Source organism: Eleutherodactylus coqui, chromosome 11 (genome assembly GCF_035609145.1).
Source record: "Eleutherodactylus coqui strain aEleCoq1 chromosome 11, aEleCoq1.hap1, whole genome shotgun sequence".
Lineage (NCBI taxonomy): Eukaryota > Metazoa > Chordata > Amphibia > Anura > Eleutherodactylidae > Eleutherodactylus > Eleutherodactylus coqui.
The window spans coordinates 71,001,802-71,016,977 of NC_089847.1; the positions used below are offsets into that span (position 1 = coordinate 71,001,802).

A 15,176-nucleotide genomic window follows, 5' to 3' on the forward strand; every position below is an offset into this window, starting at 1 on the left:
GGGGGAAAAAGTCACTGCGTCTTATAAAGCGAATGTGCCAAAATTCATCGCACCGGCATTTGTTCGCACGTTTAAACGTGTGATAACGCTAACTGAATCGTGGTCATGCAAAAAAAGTCGCGATCGCACAAACAAATATGCAATCACTTACTAGTTTTCTCTCCTCCCCACTGCTGCCCATACGTGCCACTGATTGGTGGTGAGCCCCGGCGGGAACTGCTGCTGCTTCCCCGCCTCCACCAATCGGCTTTTTCCCTTCTCCTGCTTAAGAAGCACCGCTATGACACGGAGCTCCGCTGTTCCAGACCTCTGCTGCTCCATCGCCTGGCACTATCTCTGTACTGGCCCGGGGTGAGTTCAAAATATTTTTTCCCTACTTTCCCACTCTAAAACAGGGGTGCATCTTATGATCCGGTGCGTCCTATAAAGCGAAAAATACGGTATATATAATACCCATGCTCAGAAAAACTATTCAGTGGAATTAGGAATAACAGTTATAACACAAAGGTATCCGATATTTTGACTATACAGTACTAAAATACTCAGGGCAAACCAACGTGCAGGTCGCTTTGCGTATTGCCCCATTAGCCTACTTTTGTAGACACTGGTGCGATTTTTCAGAAGCCTCCTAAGGATTTTCTTTTATTCTTAGAGCATCTAATTAAAATATTTCCTGGTAAACAACATTCCAGTGAAACTTGCTGTAGCGGGTGACCAGAATATTAGCTCAGCATCACTCACTGATGAAAGCTGTCTGTTGCCAACAACCAATCTCAACACAGCTTTCATTTACCTGAGCAGTATAAGAAATGAAAGCTGCGCTGTGATTGGTCGCTATGAGCAACAAATAGAATTTCTTTTAGACAGCTTTCATAGGAATGTACTGCTGGGGTACATTTCCGAGGCCCACCCTGTAAATGCTTTGGTGATGAGAGAGTTCGAGCAGTGATGTATAGCGTGTAGTTACATAGTGCACTGAATTCAAACACTTAGAATAATAATCTTTATTTGTACAGCACCAACTTATTCCACAGCGCTTTAACTTAGAATATTTTTCAACCAAAGCAGTAAAAATAAAAGACAGTATGTGAGGGGGGCCCAAACTACTGCCAAGCGAGCAAACATGTGAGGGGGGGCCCAAACTACTGCCAAGCGAGCAAATATGTGAGGGGGGGCCCAAACTACTGCCAAGCGAGCAAATATGTGAGGGGGGGCCCAAACTACTGCCAAGCGAGCAAATATGTGAGGGGGGGCCCAAACTACTGCCAAGCGAGCAAATATGTGAGGGGGGGCCTAAACTACTGCCAAGCGAGCAAATATGTGAGGGGGGGGGCCCAAACTACTGCCAAGCGAGCAAATATGTGAGGGGGGGGGCCCAAACTACTGCCAAGCGAGCAAATATGTGAGGGGGGGGCCCAAACTACTGCCAAGCGAGCAAATATGTGAGGGGGGGGGCCCAAACTACTGCCAAGCGAGCAAATATGTGAGGGGAGGGCCCAAACTACTGCCAAGCGAGCAAATATGTGAGGGGAGGGCCCAAACTACTGCCAAGCGAGCAAACATGTGAGGGGGGGGCCCAAACTACTGTCAAGCGAGCAGATATGTGAGGGGGGGGGGCCCAAACTACTGTCAAGCGAGCAGATATGTGAGGGGGGGGGGCCCAAACTACTGCCAAGCGAGCAAATATGTGAGGGGGGCCCCAAACTACTGCCAAGCGAGCAAATATGTGAGAGGGGACCCAAACTACTGCCAAGCGAGCAAATATGTGAGGGGGGGGCTAATCTATTGCCAAGCGAGCTTATATTATGTGAGCGGGGCCAATCTACTGCCAAGCGAGCTTATATGTAAATGGGGCCAATCTACTGCCAGGCGAGCTTATATGTAAATGGGGCCAATCTACTGTCAAGCAAACATATATGTGAGGGGGGGGGGGCAATCTACTGCCAAGCGAGCTTTTATGTGGGGGGGTGGGGGGATACTAACAAGCAAGCTTATATGTGAGGGGGGCAATCTACTGCCAAGCGAGCTTATAAGTGAGGGGGGCAATCTACTACCAAGCGAGCTTATAAGTGAGGGGGGCCAAGTGAGCTTATATGTAAGGGGGGCCAAGTGAGCTTATATGTAAGGGGGGCCAAGTGAGCTTATATGTAAGGGGGGCCAAGTGAGCTTATATGTAAGGGGGGCCAATCTACTGCCAAGCGAGCATATAAGCAAAGGAGGCCAATCTACTGCCAAGCGAGCATATAAGTGAGGGGGGTCAATCTACTGCCAAGCGAGCATATATGTGAAGGGCGGCCAATCTACTACCAAGCAAGCATATATGTGAAGGGAGCCAATCTACTGCCAAGCGAGCATATATGTGAGGGGGGGGGGGCAATCTACTGCCAAGCGAGCTTATATGTGAGCGGGGCCAATCTACTGCCAAGCGAGCTTATATGTGAATGGGGCCAATCTACTACCAAGCGAGCTTATATGTGAATGGGGCCAATCTACTGCCAAGCGAGCTTATATGTGAATGGGGCCAATCTACTGCCAAGCGAGCTTATATGTGAATGGGGCCAATCTACTGCCAAGCGAGCTTATATGTGAATGGGGCCAATCTACTGCCAAACGAGCTTATATGTGAATGGGGCCAATCTACTGCCAAACGAGCTTATATGTGAATGGGGCCAATCTACTGCCAAACGAGCTTATATGTGAATGGGGCCAATCTACTGCCAAGCGAGCATATATGTGAATGGGGCCAATCTACTGCCAGGCGAGCTTATATGTGAGGGGGGGGGGGGCAATCTACTGCCAAGCGAGCTTATAAGTGAGGGGGGCCAAGTGAGCTTATATGTGAGGGGGGGCCAATCTACTGCCAAGCGAGCATATAAGTAACGGAGGCCAATCTACTGCCAAGCGAGCATATAAGTGAGGGGGGGTCAATCTACTGCCAAGCGAGCATATATGTGAAGGGGGGCTAATCTACTACCAAGCAAGCATATATGTGAGGGGGGGCCAATCTACTGCCTAGCGAACTTATATATGAAGGGAGCCAATCTACTGCCAAGCCAGCATATATGTGAGGGGGGCCTATCTACTGCCAAGCGAGCTTATATGTGACGGGGGCCAATCTACTGCCAAGCGAGCTTATATGTGACGGGGGCCAATCTACTGCCAAGCGAGCTTATATGTGACGGGGGCCAATCTACTGCCAAGCGAGCTTATATGTGACGGGGGCCAATCTACTGCCAAGCGAGCTTATATGTGACGGGGGCCAATCTACTGCCAAGCGAGCTTATATGTGACGGGGGCCAATCTACTGCCAAGCGAGCTTATATGTGACGGGGCCAATCTACTGCCAAGCGAGCTTATATGTGACGGGGCCAATCTACTGCCAAGCAAGCTTATATGTGACGGGGCCAATCTACTGCCAAGCGAGCTTATATGTGACGGGGGTCAATCTACTGCCAAGCGAGTATATAAGTAAAGGAGGCCAATCTACTGCCAAGCGAGCATATAAGTGAGGGGGGTCAATCTACTGCCAAGCGAGCATATATGTGAAGGGCGGCCAATCTACTACCAAGCAAGAATATATGTGAGGGGGGCCAATCTACTGCCAAGCAAGCATATATGTGAAGGGGGAGGGGGCAATCTACTGCCAAGCGAGCTTATATGTGAGCGGGGCCAAGCGAGTTAATATGTGAATGGGGCCAATCTACTGCCAAGCAAGCTTATATGTGAATGGGGCCAATCTACTGCCAAGCGAGCTTATATGTGAATGGGGCCAATCTACTGCCAGGCGAGCTTATATGTAAATGAGGCCAATCTACTGCCAGGCGATCTTATATGTGAATGGGGACAATCTACTGCCAAGCGAGCTTATATGTGAAAGGGGACAATCTACTGCCAAGCGAGCTTATATGTGAAGGGAGACAATGTACTGCCAAGCGAGCTTATATGTGAAGGGAGACAATCTACTGCCAAGCGAGCTTATATGTGAAGGGAGACAATCTACTGCCAAGCGAGCTTATATGTGAAGGGAGACAATCTACTGCCAAGCGAGCTTATATGTGAAGGGAGACAATCTACTGCCAAGCGAGCTTATATGTGAAGGGAGACAATCTACTGCCAAGCGAGCTTATATGTGAAGGGAGACAATCTACTGCCAAGCGAGCTTATATGTGAAGGGAGACAATCTACTGCCAAGCGAGCTTATATGTGAAGGGAGACAATCTACTGCCAAGCGAGCTTATATGTGAAGGGAGACAATCTACTGCCAAGCGAGCTTATATGTGAAGGGAGACAATCTACTGCCAAGCGAGCTTATATGTGAAGGGAGACAATCTACTGCCAAGCGAGCTTATATGTGAAGGGAGACAATCTACTGCCAAGCGAGCTTATATGTGAAGGGAGACAATCTACTGCCAAGCGAGCTTATATGTGAAGGGAGACAATCTACTGCCAAGCGAGCTTATATGTGAAGGGAAACAATCTACTGCCAAGCGAGCTTATATGTGAAGGGAGACAATCTACTGCCAAGCGAGCTTATATGTGAAGGGAGACAATCTACTGCCAAGCGAGCTTATATGTGAAGGGAGACAATCTACTGCCAAGCGAGCTTATATGTGAAGGGAGACAATCTACTGCCAAGCGAGCTTATATGTGAAGGGAGACAATCTACTGCCAAGCGAGCTTATATGTGAAGGGAGACAATCTACTGCCAAGCGAGCTTATATGTGAAGGGAGACAATCTACTGCCAAGCGAGCTTATATGTGAAGGGAGACAATCTACTGCCAAGCGAGCTTATATGTGAAGGGAGACAATCTACTGCCAAGCGAGCTTATATGTGAAGGGAGACAATCTACTGCCAAGCGAGCTTATATGTGAAGGGAGACAATCTACTGCCAAGCGAGCTTATATGTGAAGGGAGACAATCTACTGCCAAGCGAGCTTATATGTGAAGGGAGACAATCTACTGCCAAGCGAGCTTATATGTGAAGGGAGACAATCTACTGCCAAGCGAGCTTATATGTGAAGGGAGACAATCTACTGCCAAGCGAGCTTATATGTGAAGGGAGACAATCTACTGCCAAGCGAGCTTATATGTGAAGGGAGACAATCTACTGCCAAGCGAGCTTATATGTGAAGGGAGACAATCTACTGCCAAGCGAGCTTATATGTGAAGGGAGACAATCTACTGCCAAGCGAGCTTATATGTGAAGGGAGACAATCTACTGCCAAGCGAGCTTATATGTGAAGGGAGACAATCTACTGCCAAGCGAGCTTATATGTGAAGGGAGACAATCTACTGCCAAGCGAGCTTATATGTGAAGGGAGACAATCTACTGCCAAGCGAGCTTATATGTGAAGGGAGACAATCTACTGCCAAGCGAGCTTATATGTGAAGGGAGACAATCTACTGCCAAGCGAGCTTATATGTGAAGGGAGACAATCTACTGCCAAGCGAGCTTATATGTGAAGGGAGACAATCTACTGCCAAGCGAGCTTATATGTGAAGGGAGACAATCTACTGCCAAGCGAGCTTATATGTGAAGGGAGACAATCTACTGCCAAGTGAGCTTATATGTGAAGGGAGACAATCTACTGCCAAGCGAGCCTATATGTGAAGGGAGACAATCTACTGCCAAGCGAGCTTATATGTGAAGGGGAAATCTACTGACAAGCCGTGGACACTCTTTTTCTCTCACTAGTCAGTCTTGACGCAGGCTGAGATATGCCATCACTTACTGAGGATCGGACTGCCAGGACCCCCTAGGTTCTGAGAATAAGGTGGTACGACTAGTTAATGGGCAACTCCAATACTTTTTTCTTTCTCATGCATTATGTAGCTATCTCCCCAACAGAGTATGTATGAGAGCAGCACCCCGGGGGTTAAATTAAAGATCAAATCTTTATTGTGCCCATAACAACAACGTTTCAACCCTCCATCTGATAAAGACCCTCGGATGGAGGGTTGAAACATTGTTGTTATGGGCACAATAAAGATTTGATCTTTAATTTAACCCCCGGGGTGCTGCTCTCATACATACTCTGTTGCTGAAACTACGATCCAGGATCTCTGATGAGCGTGCACCATTTGGTGAGGATTGTCTTCCCTGCATATTCAAGGTGAAGTGTGTGCTGTGATCTATCAGTTATATTTGATTTATGTAGCTATCTCCCCAGTATACATAAGGCCTCTTTCACACGGGCAACAGCGATATCACCGCCTGAAAATTGCAACGACATCGCAGCTGTGTTCCAACGATTTCTGTGCAATATTGCTGCGTTTTCTCACGGTCATATCATGATTTTGTAGCACTTTTGCCGGGATTTTCGTGGATGATTGAAATCTAATCCCTACCCCAAAGATAAACCCTAGTTGCATTAAAAAAAATACACACGAATACATTACCTAACGGGGGCTGTCCGCTCCGTGGCACTTCTCGCCCTGGAGCTCTGCCGCACTTGTTTGCAGTCTTCAGCCGCCACTTCCTGGTTAGAGGGTTCATAAATCCCGCCATCAGGAATCGCTGGTTCTGACTGATTCTCGAGCGCCGCACCTGAGCCAATTAATGCAGCGTTCGATAAACCAATCAGAGGCATTCAATGCGATGGTTCAAGGAGAACATAAAGGGGACTTCTGTCCTGAGTGTTGCAGTGTGCGGTGATGTTACACAGCGCCTGCTCCTGTTGTATGCTGCAGCAGGCCATCCACGTATAACTACAGGGATTCTACTGATCCCACTATGATCAGGACTCCACCATCTCGGGGAGTCATTCACACGGCCCCCCTCAGATGGAACAACAGACTACAAGCACTAGTGATAGAAGCGTCTGTGCATCACATAGCTGCCACTTTATTGGTTTATGAATGACTGATTAAAACTGTGTAAGGTTGAAGTTCCGCAGTTTCCCATAGCAACCATCAGATTCCACATCTTGTTTTTCAGAAATCAGTTGAAAAGGGAACGCAACAAGCAAAGCTGACATTTTTCTATTGCATTAGATTTGCTATATGTCCCCCGTTGGCCAACGTATTGGTACAGTCCATGCACTAATAACAGGGGCAAGAAAGAAAACCAAGAGAACAGAGCGGGGGTGGAGGAGAAAAGAACAGACTGCAAGCCGCCTCCCCTACACACTGCACTATGGACGTGTTCTGTCAGCAGCTGCCAGGATGGAGCGCTTCCTCCGCTCACTAATCCCCCTCCAACCCCGCGCTCAGATCCACAGCCCCGTTTACTCATCATATTTTACTCACCGTCTAAGAGTTCCGCCATGTTCCTGCTTTAACGGAGTCGCGTTTCTCTGTTCAAAGTCGCGTAGACTACGTCATAGAAAGCGACCAGCGGAAGAAGTGGCACCACGTGGTGTGATAGAACCTGGGGACGCCATGTTAGTTGAGGGCAAGTCAGGATATAACTGCTGGGAACTGGCAGAGTGTGATATTCTGGAACAGATGCTGACAGTATCCTGTGAGTGGCGCTATTGTAACAGTAATCTTTTCACAAAATAGTTGTGGCTATAGAAGGTTCAATAAACTGGTTCTCTCCACCCTCCAGAGTGCTCACTATGTTTCCATGAAGTTTTGTCACACTCCACAGTATAGCTCTTAAATGTCCCGATTTTGGAGGGAAATTCCTGACCTTTGCTTTTTGACCCCTTAAGGATATGGCCTTGTTTGGACCTAAGAATGCAGCAATGTTTTTTGCATTTTCATCTCCATTTTTCAAAAGTTATAAGCTTTATTATCTTTTGATTGACTTTGCTATACGAGGACTTGTTTACGTAGCGAGCTAACAAGGAACTAATAGTATATTAGGGGGGCACAGAGGGGGGACTGTATCTAACAGGAAGCAACTGTGGGAGTCGCTACTACTGTGGCCACTAAGAGGGCCACTAATAATACTGGTGCCATTACCCAGGTTAGTTTGGGGTCACATCTGTATCAGTGGTTCCTGTCTCCTGCTCCATCTGGGGAGCAAGAAAGGGGAATCCCTGGCCCAAACAGCCCCGTCTTTAGACCGGATCGAACAGCGCCGAACGGACCCCATCGACTGTAATGGGGTTCGTTCACTTTCCACTCAACTGCCCAGATTTTAGTGCTGGGTTCTCATACGCCGGAATCCCAGCAGAAATCTCGCGGTTTGGCCACAGCGAAAAACTGCGAGCTTTTCACTGGGAAGGCGCTGCTTCAAAACCCACGGCACATAGCCACGGGTTTTGAAGCGGCCTGGCCGCCCGCTTTTCCGCTGCGGCCGGCGCTCCCACAGAGGAGAGCGCAGCGGAATAAAAAAAAAAGGACATGCTGCGGTCAGCGAATCCACGCCGCAGCGCCAGCTTTTCCGTGGCGGGTTCGCCATCCCGTGTGGATGAGATTTCTGAGAAATCTCGTCCAGATGGCTGGCCAATCCCGGGATTAGCGTCTGCAGGTGGATTTGCCGTGGCGAAATTCCAGGCGGAATTTTCTCGGCAAATCCGCCCTGTGTGAACCCAGCCTTAGGGATTTTACCCACTAGCGCTTTTTTATCGCTGCGATATCGCTGCGTTTTTTTCAGTGGGACTTTCTAATGTTAAAATCGCTTTACACAAAAATCGCAACAGCAGAAACTTTCAATTTTTGTGCGATGTAATTTTAACATTAGAAAGTCCCATTGAAAAAAATGAAGCGATACCGCAGCGTTAAGAAAACGCTAGTGGGTAAAAGCCCTTAGGCTGGAGTCACACGGGGCCTAATTGCCGCTGGATTTCCATGCAGAGTTTCTGCACGGAAATTCCGCCCACGGCTCTTTATCCCCGGATAAAGCAGCAAAGTGGATGAGATTTGCAAAAATCTCATCCACGTGCTATGGCCGGTCCGTTGCAGCCAAGCTGCGCTGAAAATGCCGTGCGAAATTCTAAGACACGGCATGTCAATTCTTTCCCTGTTTGTGTGGTGGCCACTCTCCTCTTTGTGGGGAGAGATGGCCGCGGTGGAATGCAGGTGGCAAAAGGGCGTGGGTTTTGAAGCTGTATTTCCGTTGCGGAAATCTCGCGGTATTTCCGTGCGGTCATTCTGCGAGATTTCCGCGGGATTTCGATCCCGTCTGACCCCAGCCTTACTATTAATACCAAAACCACAATGGGGGTCACTATTACTACTGGGGCTCTAAACAGGGTCACTATTAATACTGGGGCAATTATCAGGGTCCCTATTACTGCTAGGACCACTAACAGGGTAACTATTACTACTGGGGCCACTACCCGGGTCACTATTACTAATGGGGCCATTAAAGGGGGTTGTTATTATTACTAGTGGGGCCACTAATGAGGTCACTATTACTAAGAGGGACACTATTAATACTGGGGCCATTAATGGGTGTCACTATTACTACTTTTGCAATAGTGGAGTCACTATTACTACTGGAGCCACTATTACTATTGGTACAGATTTTTTTAAAATGTTTATTTTTCACCAGCCGTTGCTAGGCAATAACACGGTTACGTGCGACTTTTTTAACAATGTCACTGTGGAAAGGCCGCAGGTCGGACAGCTTCCATCGACTTTGGAATCTGCGTGAAAGTGCAGCATGCTTTGTTTTTTCCTCCGCAAGCGTAAATTGCAATTTGATTCCGCTCGTGTGCAGGAACAATCACTTTTCCATAACATATATGAACGGCATTTGCTCGGATTTGCAGTGCGGACACCGACCACATATTCTGCAGAAAAAACCTGTTCGTGTGCAGCTGACCTTAATAAGGAGGGATGAAAAAACATCCATTTTTTGCGGACGTAAAGTGGACCTTTTTTATGGAAGTATGCACCTAGCCTTGGAAATGTGCCACATAATTGTATTACTGCTGCATTTATGCGACTGTAATACAGACGACTGTCCCAAATTGACTGCGGGTATCCTGACCTGAATTATGATGCTTTAAAGTTCAGGTCAGGACACCCGAAGTCAGGCTGGAACACTTACCCGTATTAGGTACACACAAATACACAAGGCTTAGCAGCAACATATCCTCCAATTCTCAGACCCTGGTAAACGATAACTAGGTCCAGAGCACTGCACTACCAGTATAACTAAAAAAAATGAGCAGACTCCAGACCAGCCTATGGGTACATTCAAACCACTGACGTAGCTATAGGGGATGCAGTTGCGCCTGGGCCGAGGAGCCTTAAGGGGCCCATACCAGATATTGTAGCTGCAGGAAGATTATTTGCATATTCCCTGTGCATTCTGGGAAGAGCAAAGAATCACCGTAAGCGGGAAGATTACTGGGATTAGCCGGGTGTAGCTGTTCAGAGAACATCGCCAAACCAGAGGTTGGAGCTGCAGGAAGATCATTTGCATATTCCCTGTGCATTCTGGGAAAAGCAAAGAATCACCATAAGCGGGAAGATTTCTGGGATTAGCCGGGTCTAGCCGCTCGGAGGACATCACTAAACCATGTACACTTAGTAGTATTTTACTGCTTATTTTTATTCACTACAATTCTTGATGTTTGGAAGTGGATATCAACTAACAACATGGAAATGGAGAGGAGCCATTTGGTGAGGTGCAACGTATGCTATATGTTTACAGACCTACCAGAGGAAAAGCTAATTTTCACCTGCCAGAAATGCAAGCTTGTGTCTCTACTGGAGGAAAAGGTGCGTAGTCTTCAGGAAAGAATAGCTACATTGAAACGTATTAAGGAAGATGACGATTTCCTGGACAGAGTAAAAGAAAGTCTTCAAAATGTTGATGGAAAAGAAATGTCCAGTGTACCTGCAGAAGCCAAGGAATGGAAGCATGTGACCCAAAGAAGTAGAAAGAACATGAGTCAGCCAGCACCCATAATGCTTGGGAAACGGTACGAGGTTCTCACGCAGGGGGAGCTGGTACTAGTTCCTGAGCAGAAAGACAAAGAGGTACAACAAGAAATGACTCCACCCACAAAGAGCGGAGCAGAGGAGAAAGAGTTACAGCAAGAAAATGACTCTACCCACAGAAAACAAAGCAAAGGAGAAAGATGTACAGCAAGAAATGACTCTACCCACAAAGAACTGTGTAGGAAGTGCACAGAGTGCTCTTAAATGTAGAAAAAGAAGTGCTGTTGTGAAGAAGAAGAGAAGAGTGGTGGTTGTAGGGGATTCCCTATTGAGAGGAACAGAGGCCGCTGTCTGTAGACCAGACATAACCTCACGAGAGGTGTGCTGTCTTCCAGGTGCACAAATCAAAGATGTGTCTGATAGGCTGTCAGGACTCTTCAGTTCTACAGAACACCACTAGAGATGAGCGAGCACCAAAATGCTCGGGTGCTCGTTACTCGGGACGAAATTATCGCGATGCTCGAGGGTTCGTTTCGAGTAACGAACCCCATTGAAGTCAATGGGCGACCCGAGCATTTTTGTATTTCGCCGATGCTCGCTAAGGTTTTCATGTGTGAAAATCTGGGCAATTCAAGAAAGTGATGGGAACGACACAGCAACGGATAGGGCAGGCGAGGGGCTACATGTTGGGCTGCATCTCAAGTTCACAGGTCCCACTATTAAGCCACAATACCGGCAAGAGTGCCCCCCCCCTCCCAACAACTTTTACTTCTGAAAATCCCTCATTAGCAATGCATACCTTAGCTAAGCACCACACTACCTCCAACAAAGCACAATCACTGCCTGCATGACACTCCGCTGCCACTTCTCCTGGGTTACATGCTGCCCAACCCCCCCGCACGACCCAGTGTCCACAGCGCACACCAAATTGTCCCTGCGCAGCCTTCAGCTGCCCTCATGCCACGCCACACTCATGTCTATTTATAAGTGCGTCTGCCATGAGGAGGAACCGCAGGCACACACTGCAGAGGGTTGGCACGGCTAGGCAGCGACCCTCTTTAAAAGGGGCGGGGCGATAGCCCACAATGCTGTACAGAAGCAATGAGAAATATAATCCTGTGCCACCGCCATCAGGAGCTGTACACGTGGGCATAGCAATGGGGAACCTATGTGCCACACACTATTCATTCTGTCAAGGTGTCTGCATGCCCCAGTCAGACCGGGCTTTTTAATTCATAGACACAGGCAGGTACAACTCCCTATTGTGAAGTCCCTGTGCACCTACAGCATGGGTGGCTCCCCGGAACCCACCGGCGGTACATAAAAATATCCCATTGCATTGCCCAACACAGCTGAGGTAGTAATGTCGTGCTTAATGCAGGTGGGCTTCGGCCCACACTGCATGCCCCAGTCAGACTGGGGTTCTTTACAAGTGGAAACAGATGCATTTATAATTCCCTGTGGACCCACAGCATGGGTGGGTGCCAGGAAGCCACCGGCGGTACATAGAAATATCCCATTGCATTGCCCAACACAGCTGAGGTAGTAATGTCGTGCTTAATGCAGGTGGGCTTCGGCCCACACTGCATGCCCCAGTCAGACTGGGGTTCTTTACAAGTGGACACATGTAGGTTAAACTCCGTGTGCACCTACAGCATGGGTGGCTCCCTGGAACCCACCGGCGATACACAAAAATATCCCATTGCATTGCCCAACACAGCGGATGTAACGTCAGCTGTAATGCAGGTGGGCTAAAAATTCATTTGATTACACTGTAGGCGAGGGCCCACAAAAATTGCTGTATCAACAGTACTAATGTACATCCAAAAAATTGGCCATGGCCAACCAAGAGGGCAGGTGAAACCCATTAATCGCTTTGGTTAATGTGGCTTAAGTGGTAACTAGGCCTGGAGGCAGCCCAGTTTAACGAAAAATTGGTTCAAGTTAAAGTTTCAACGCTTTTAAGAGCGTATAAAAATTGTTTAGAAAAATTATATGAGTGAGCCTTGTGGCCCTAAGAAAAATTGCCCGTTCAGCGTGATTACGTGAGGTTTCAGGAGGAGGAGCAGGAGGAGGAGGAGGAATATTAGACACAGATTGATGAAGCAGAAATGTCCCCGTTTTGGATGGTGAGAGAGAACGTAGCTTCCATCCGCGGGTGCAGCCTACGTATTGCTTACGTATCGCTGCTGTCCGCTGGTGGAGAAGAGAAGTCTGGGGAAATCCAGGCTTTGTTCATCTTGATGAGTGTTAGCCTGTCGGCACTGTCGGTTGACAGGCGGGTACGCTTATCTGTGATGATTCCCCCAGCCGCACTAAACACCCTTTCCGACAAGACGCTAGCCGCAGGACAAGCAAGCACCTCCAGGGCATACAGCGCTAGTTCAGGCCACGTGTCCAGCTTCGACACCCAGTAGTTGTAGGGGGCAGAGGCGTCACGGAGGACGGTCGTGCGATCGGCTACGTACTCCCTCACCATCCTTTTACAGTGCTCCCGCCGACTCAGCCTTGACTGGGGAGCGGTGACACAGTCTTGCTGGGGAGCCATAAAGCTGGCAAAGGCCTTGGAGAATGTTCCCCTGCCTGCGCTGTACATGCTGCCTGATCTCTGCGCCTCCCCTGCTACCTGGCCCTCGGAACTGCGCCTTCTGCCACTAGCGCTGTCGTATGGGAAGTTTACCATCAGTTTGTCCACCAGCGCCCTGTGGTATAGCATCATTCTCGAACCCCTTTCCTCTTCGGGAATGAGAGTGCAAAGGCTCTCCTTATACCGTGGATCGAGCAGTGTGTACACCCAGTAATCCGTAGTGGCCAGAATGCGTGTAACGCGAGGGTCACGAGAAAGGCATCCTAACATGAAGTCAGCCATGTGTGCCAGGGTACCTGTACGCAACACATGGCTGTCTTCACTAGGAAGATCACTTTCAGGATCCTCCTCCTCCTCCTCTTCCTCCTCCTCAGGCCATACACGCTGAAAGGATGACAGGCAAGCAGCATGGGTACCGTCAGCAGTGGGCCAAGCTGTCTCTTCCCCCTCCTCCTCATCCTCCTCATGCTCCTCCTCCTCCTCCTCAACGCGCTGAGATATAGACAGGAGGGTGCTCTGACTATCCAGCGACATACTGTCTTCCCCCGGCTCTGTTTCCGAGCGCAAAGCGTCTGCCTTTATGCTTTGCAGGGAACTTCTCAAGATGCATAGCAGAGGAATGGTGACGCTAATGATTGCAGCATCGCCGCTCACCACCTGGGTAGACTCCTCAAATTTTCCAAGGACCTGGCAGCCAACCAGGGCCACTCTTCTGTAAATAATTGAGGAGGCTGACTCCCACTGCGCCGCGCAAGTTGGAGTTGGTATTCCACTATAGCTCTACGCTGCTCATAGAGTCTGGCCAACATGTGGAGCGTAGAGTTCCACTGTGTGGGCACGTCGCACAGCAGTCGGTGCACTGGCAGATTAAACCTATGTTGCAGTGTCTGCAGGGTGGCAGCGTGCGTGTGGGATTTGCGGAAATGTGCGCAGAGCTGGCGCACCTTTCCGAGCAGGTATGACAAGTGGGGGTAGCTTTTCAGAAAGCGCTGAACCACCAAATTAAAGACATGGGCCAGGCATGGCACGTGCGTGAGGCTGCCGAGCTGCAGAGCCGCCACCAGCTTACGGCCGTTGTCACACACGACCATGCCCGGTTGGAGGCTCAGCGGCGCAAGCCAGTGGTCGGTCTGCTCTGTCAGACCCTGCAGCAGTTCGTGGGCCGTGTGCCTCTTCTCTCCTAAGCTGAGTAGTTTCAGCACGGCCTGCTGACGCTTGCCCACCGCTGTGCTGCCACGCCGCGTGACACCGACTGCTGGCGACGTGCTGCTGACACATCTTGATTGCAAGACAGAGGTTGCCTTGGAGGAGGAGGAAGGTGCTTTAGTGGAGGAAGCATACACCGCCGCAGATACCACCACCGAGCTGTGGCCCGCAATTCTGGGGGTGGGTAGGACGTGAGCGGTCCCAGGCTCTGACTCTGTCCCAGCCTCCACTAAATTCACCCAATGTACCGTCAGGGAGATATAGTGGCCCTGCCCGCCTGTGCTTGTCCACGTGTCCGTTGTTAAGTGGACCTTGGCAGTAACCGCGTTGGTGAGGGCGCGTACAATGTTGCGGGAGACGTGGTCGTGCAGGGCTGGGACGGCACATCGGGAAAAGTAGTGGCGACTGGGAACCGAGTAGCGCGGGGCAGCCGCCGCCATCATGCTTTTGAAAGCCTCCGTTTCCACAAGCCTATACGGCAGCATCTCTAGGCTGATCAATTTTGCAATGTGCACGTTTAACGCTTGAGCGTGCGGGTGCGTGGTGTCGTACTTACGCTTGCGCTCAAACTGTGGCACTAGCGACGTCTGGACGCT

The 15,176-nt window shown here is 49.3% G+C and overlaps 1 protein-coding gene across 1 annotated transcript in view; it reads right to left on the bottom strand.

Moving 5' to 3' along the window:
- SF3B2 (splicing factor 3b subunit 2) overlaps positions 1–7,347 on the bottom strand; it is a 61,556-nt gene extending 54,209 nt beyond the window's left edge. Inside the window, exon 1 of the mRNA XM_066582553.1 lies at positions 7,251–7,347. Coding sequence (XP_066438650.1) covers positions 7,251–7,269 — 19 coding nt within the window. The 5' untranslated portion in view covers positions 7,270–7,347. The remainder of the gene's footprint in view (positions 1–7,250) is intronic.
- Between the last annotated feature and the right edge of the window lie 7,829 nt (positions 7,348–15,176).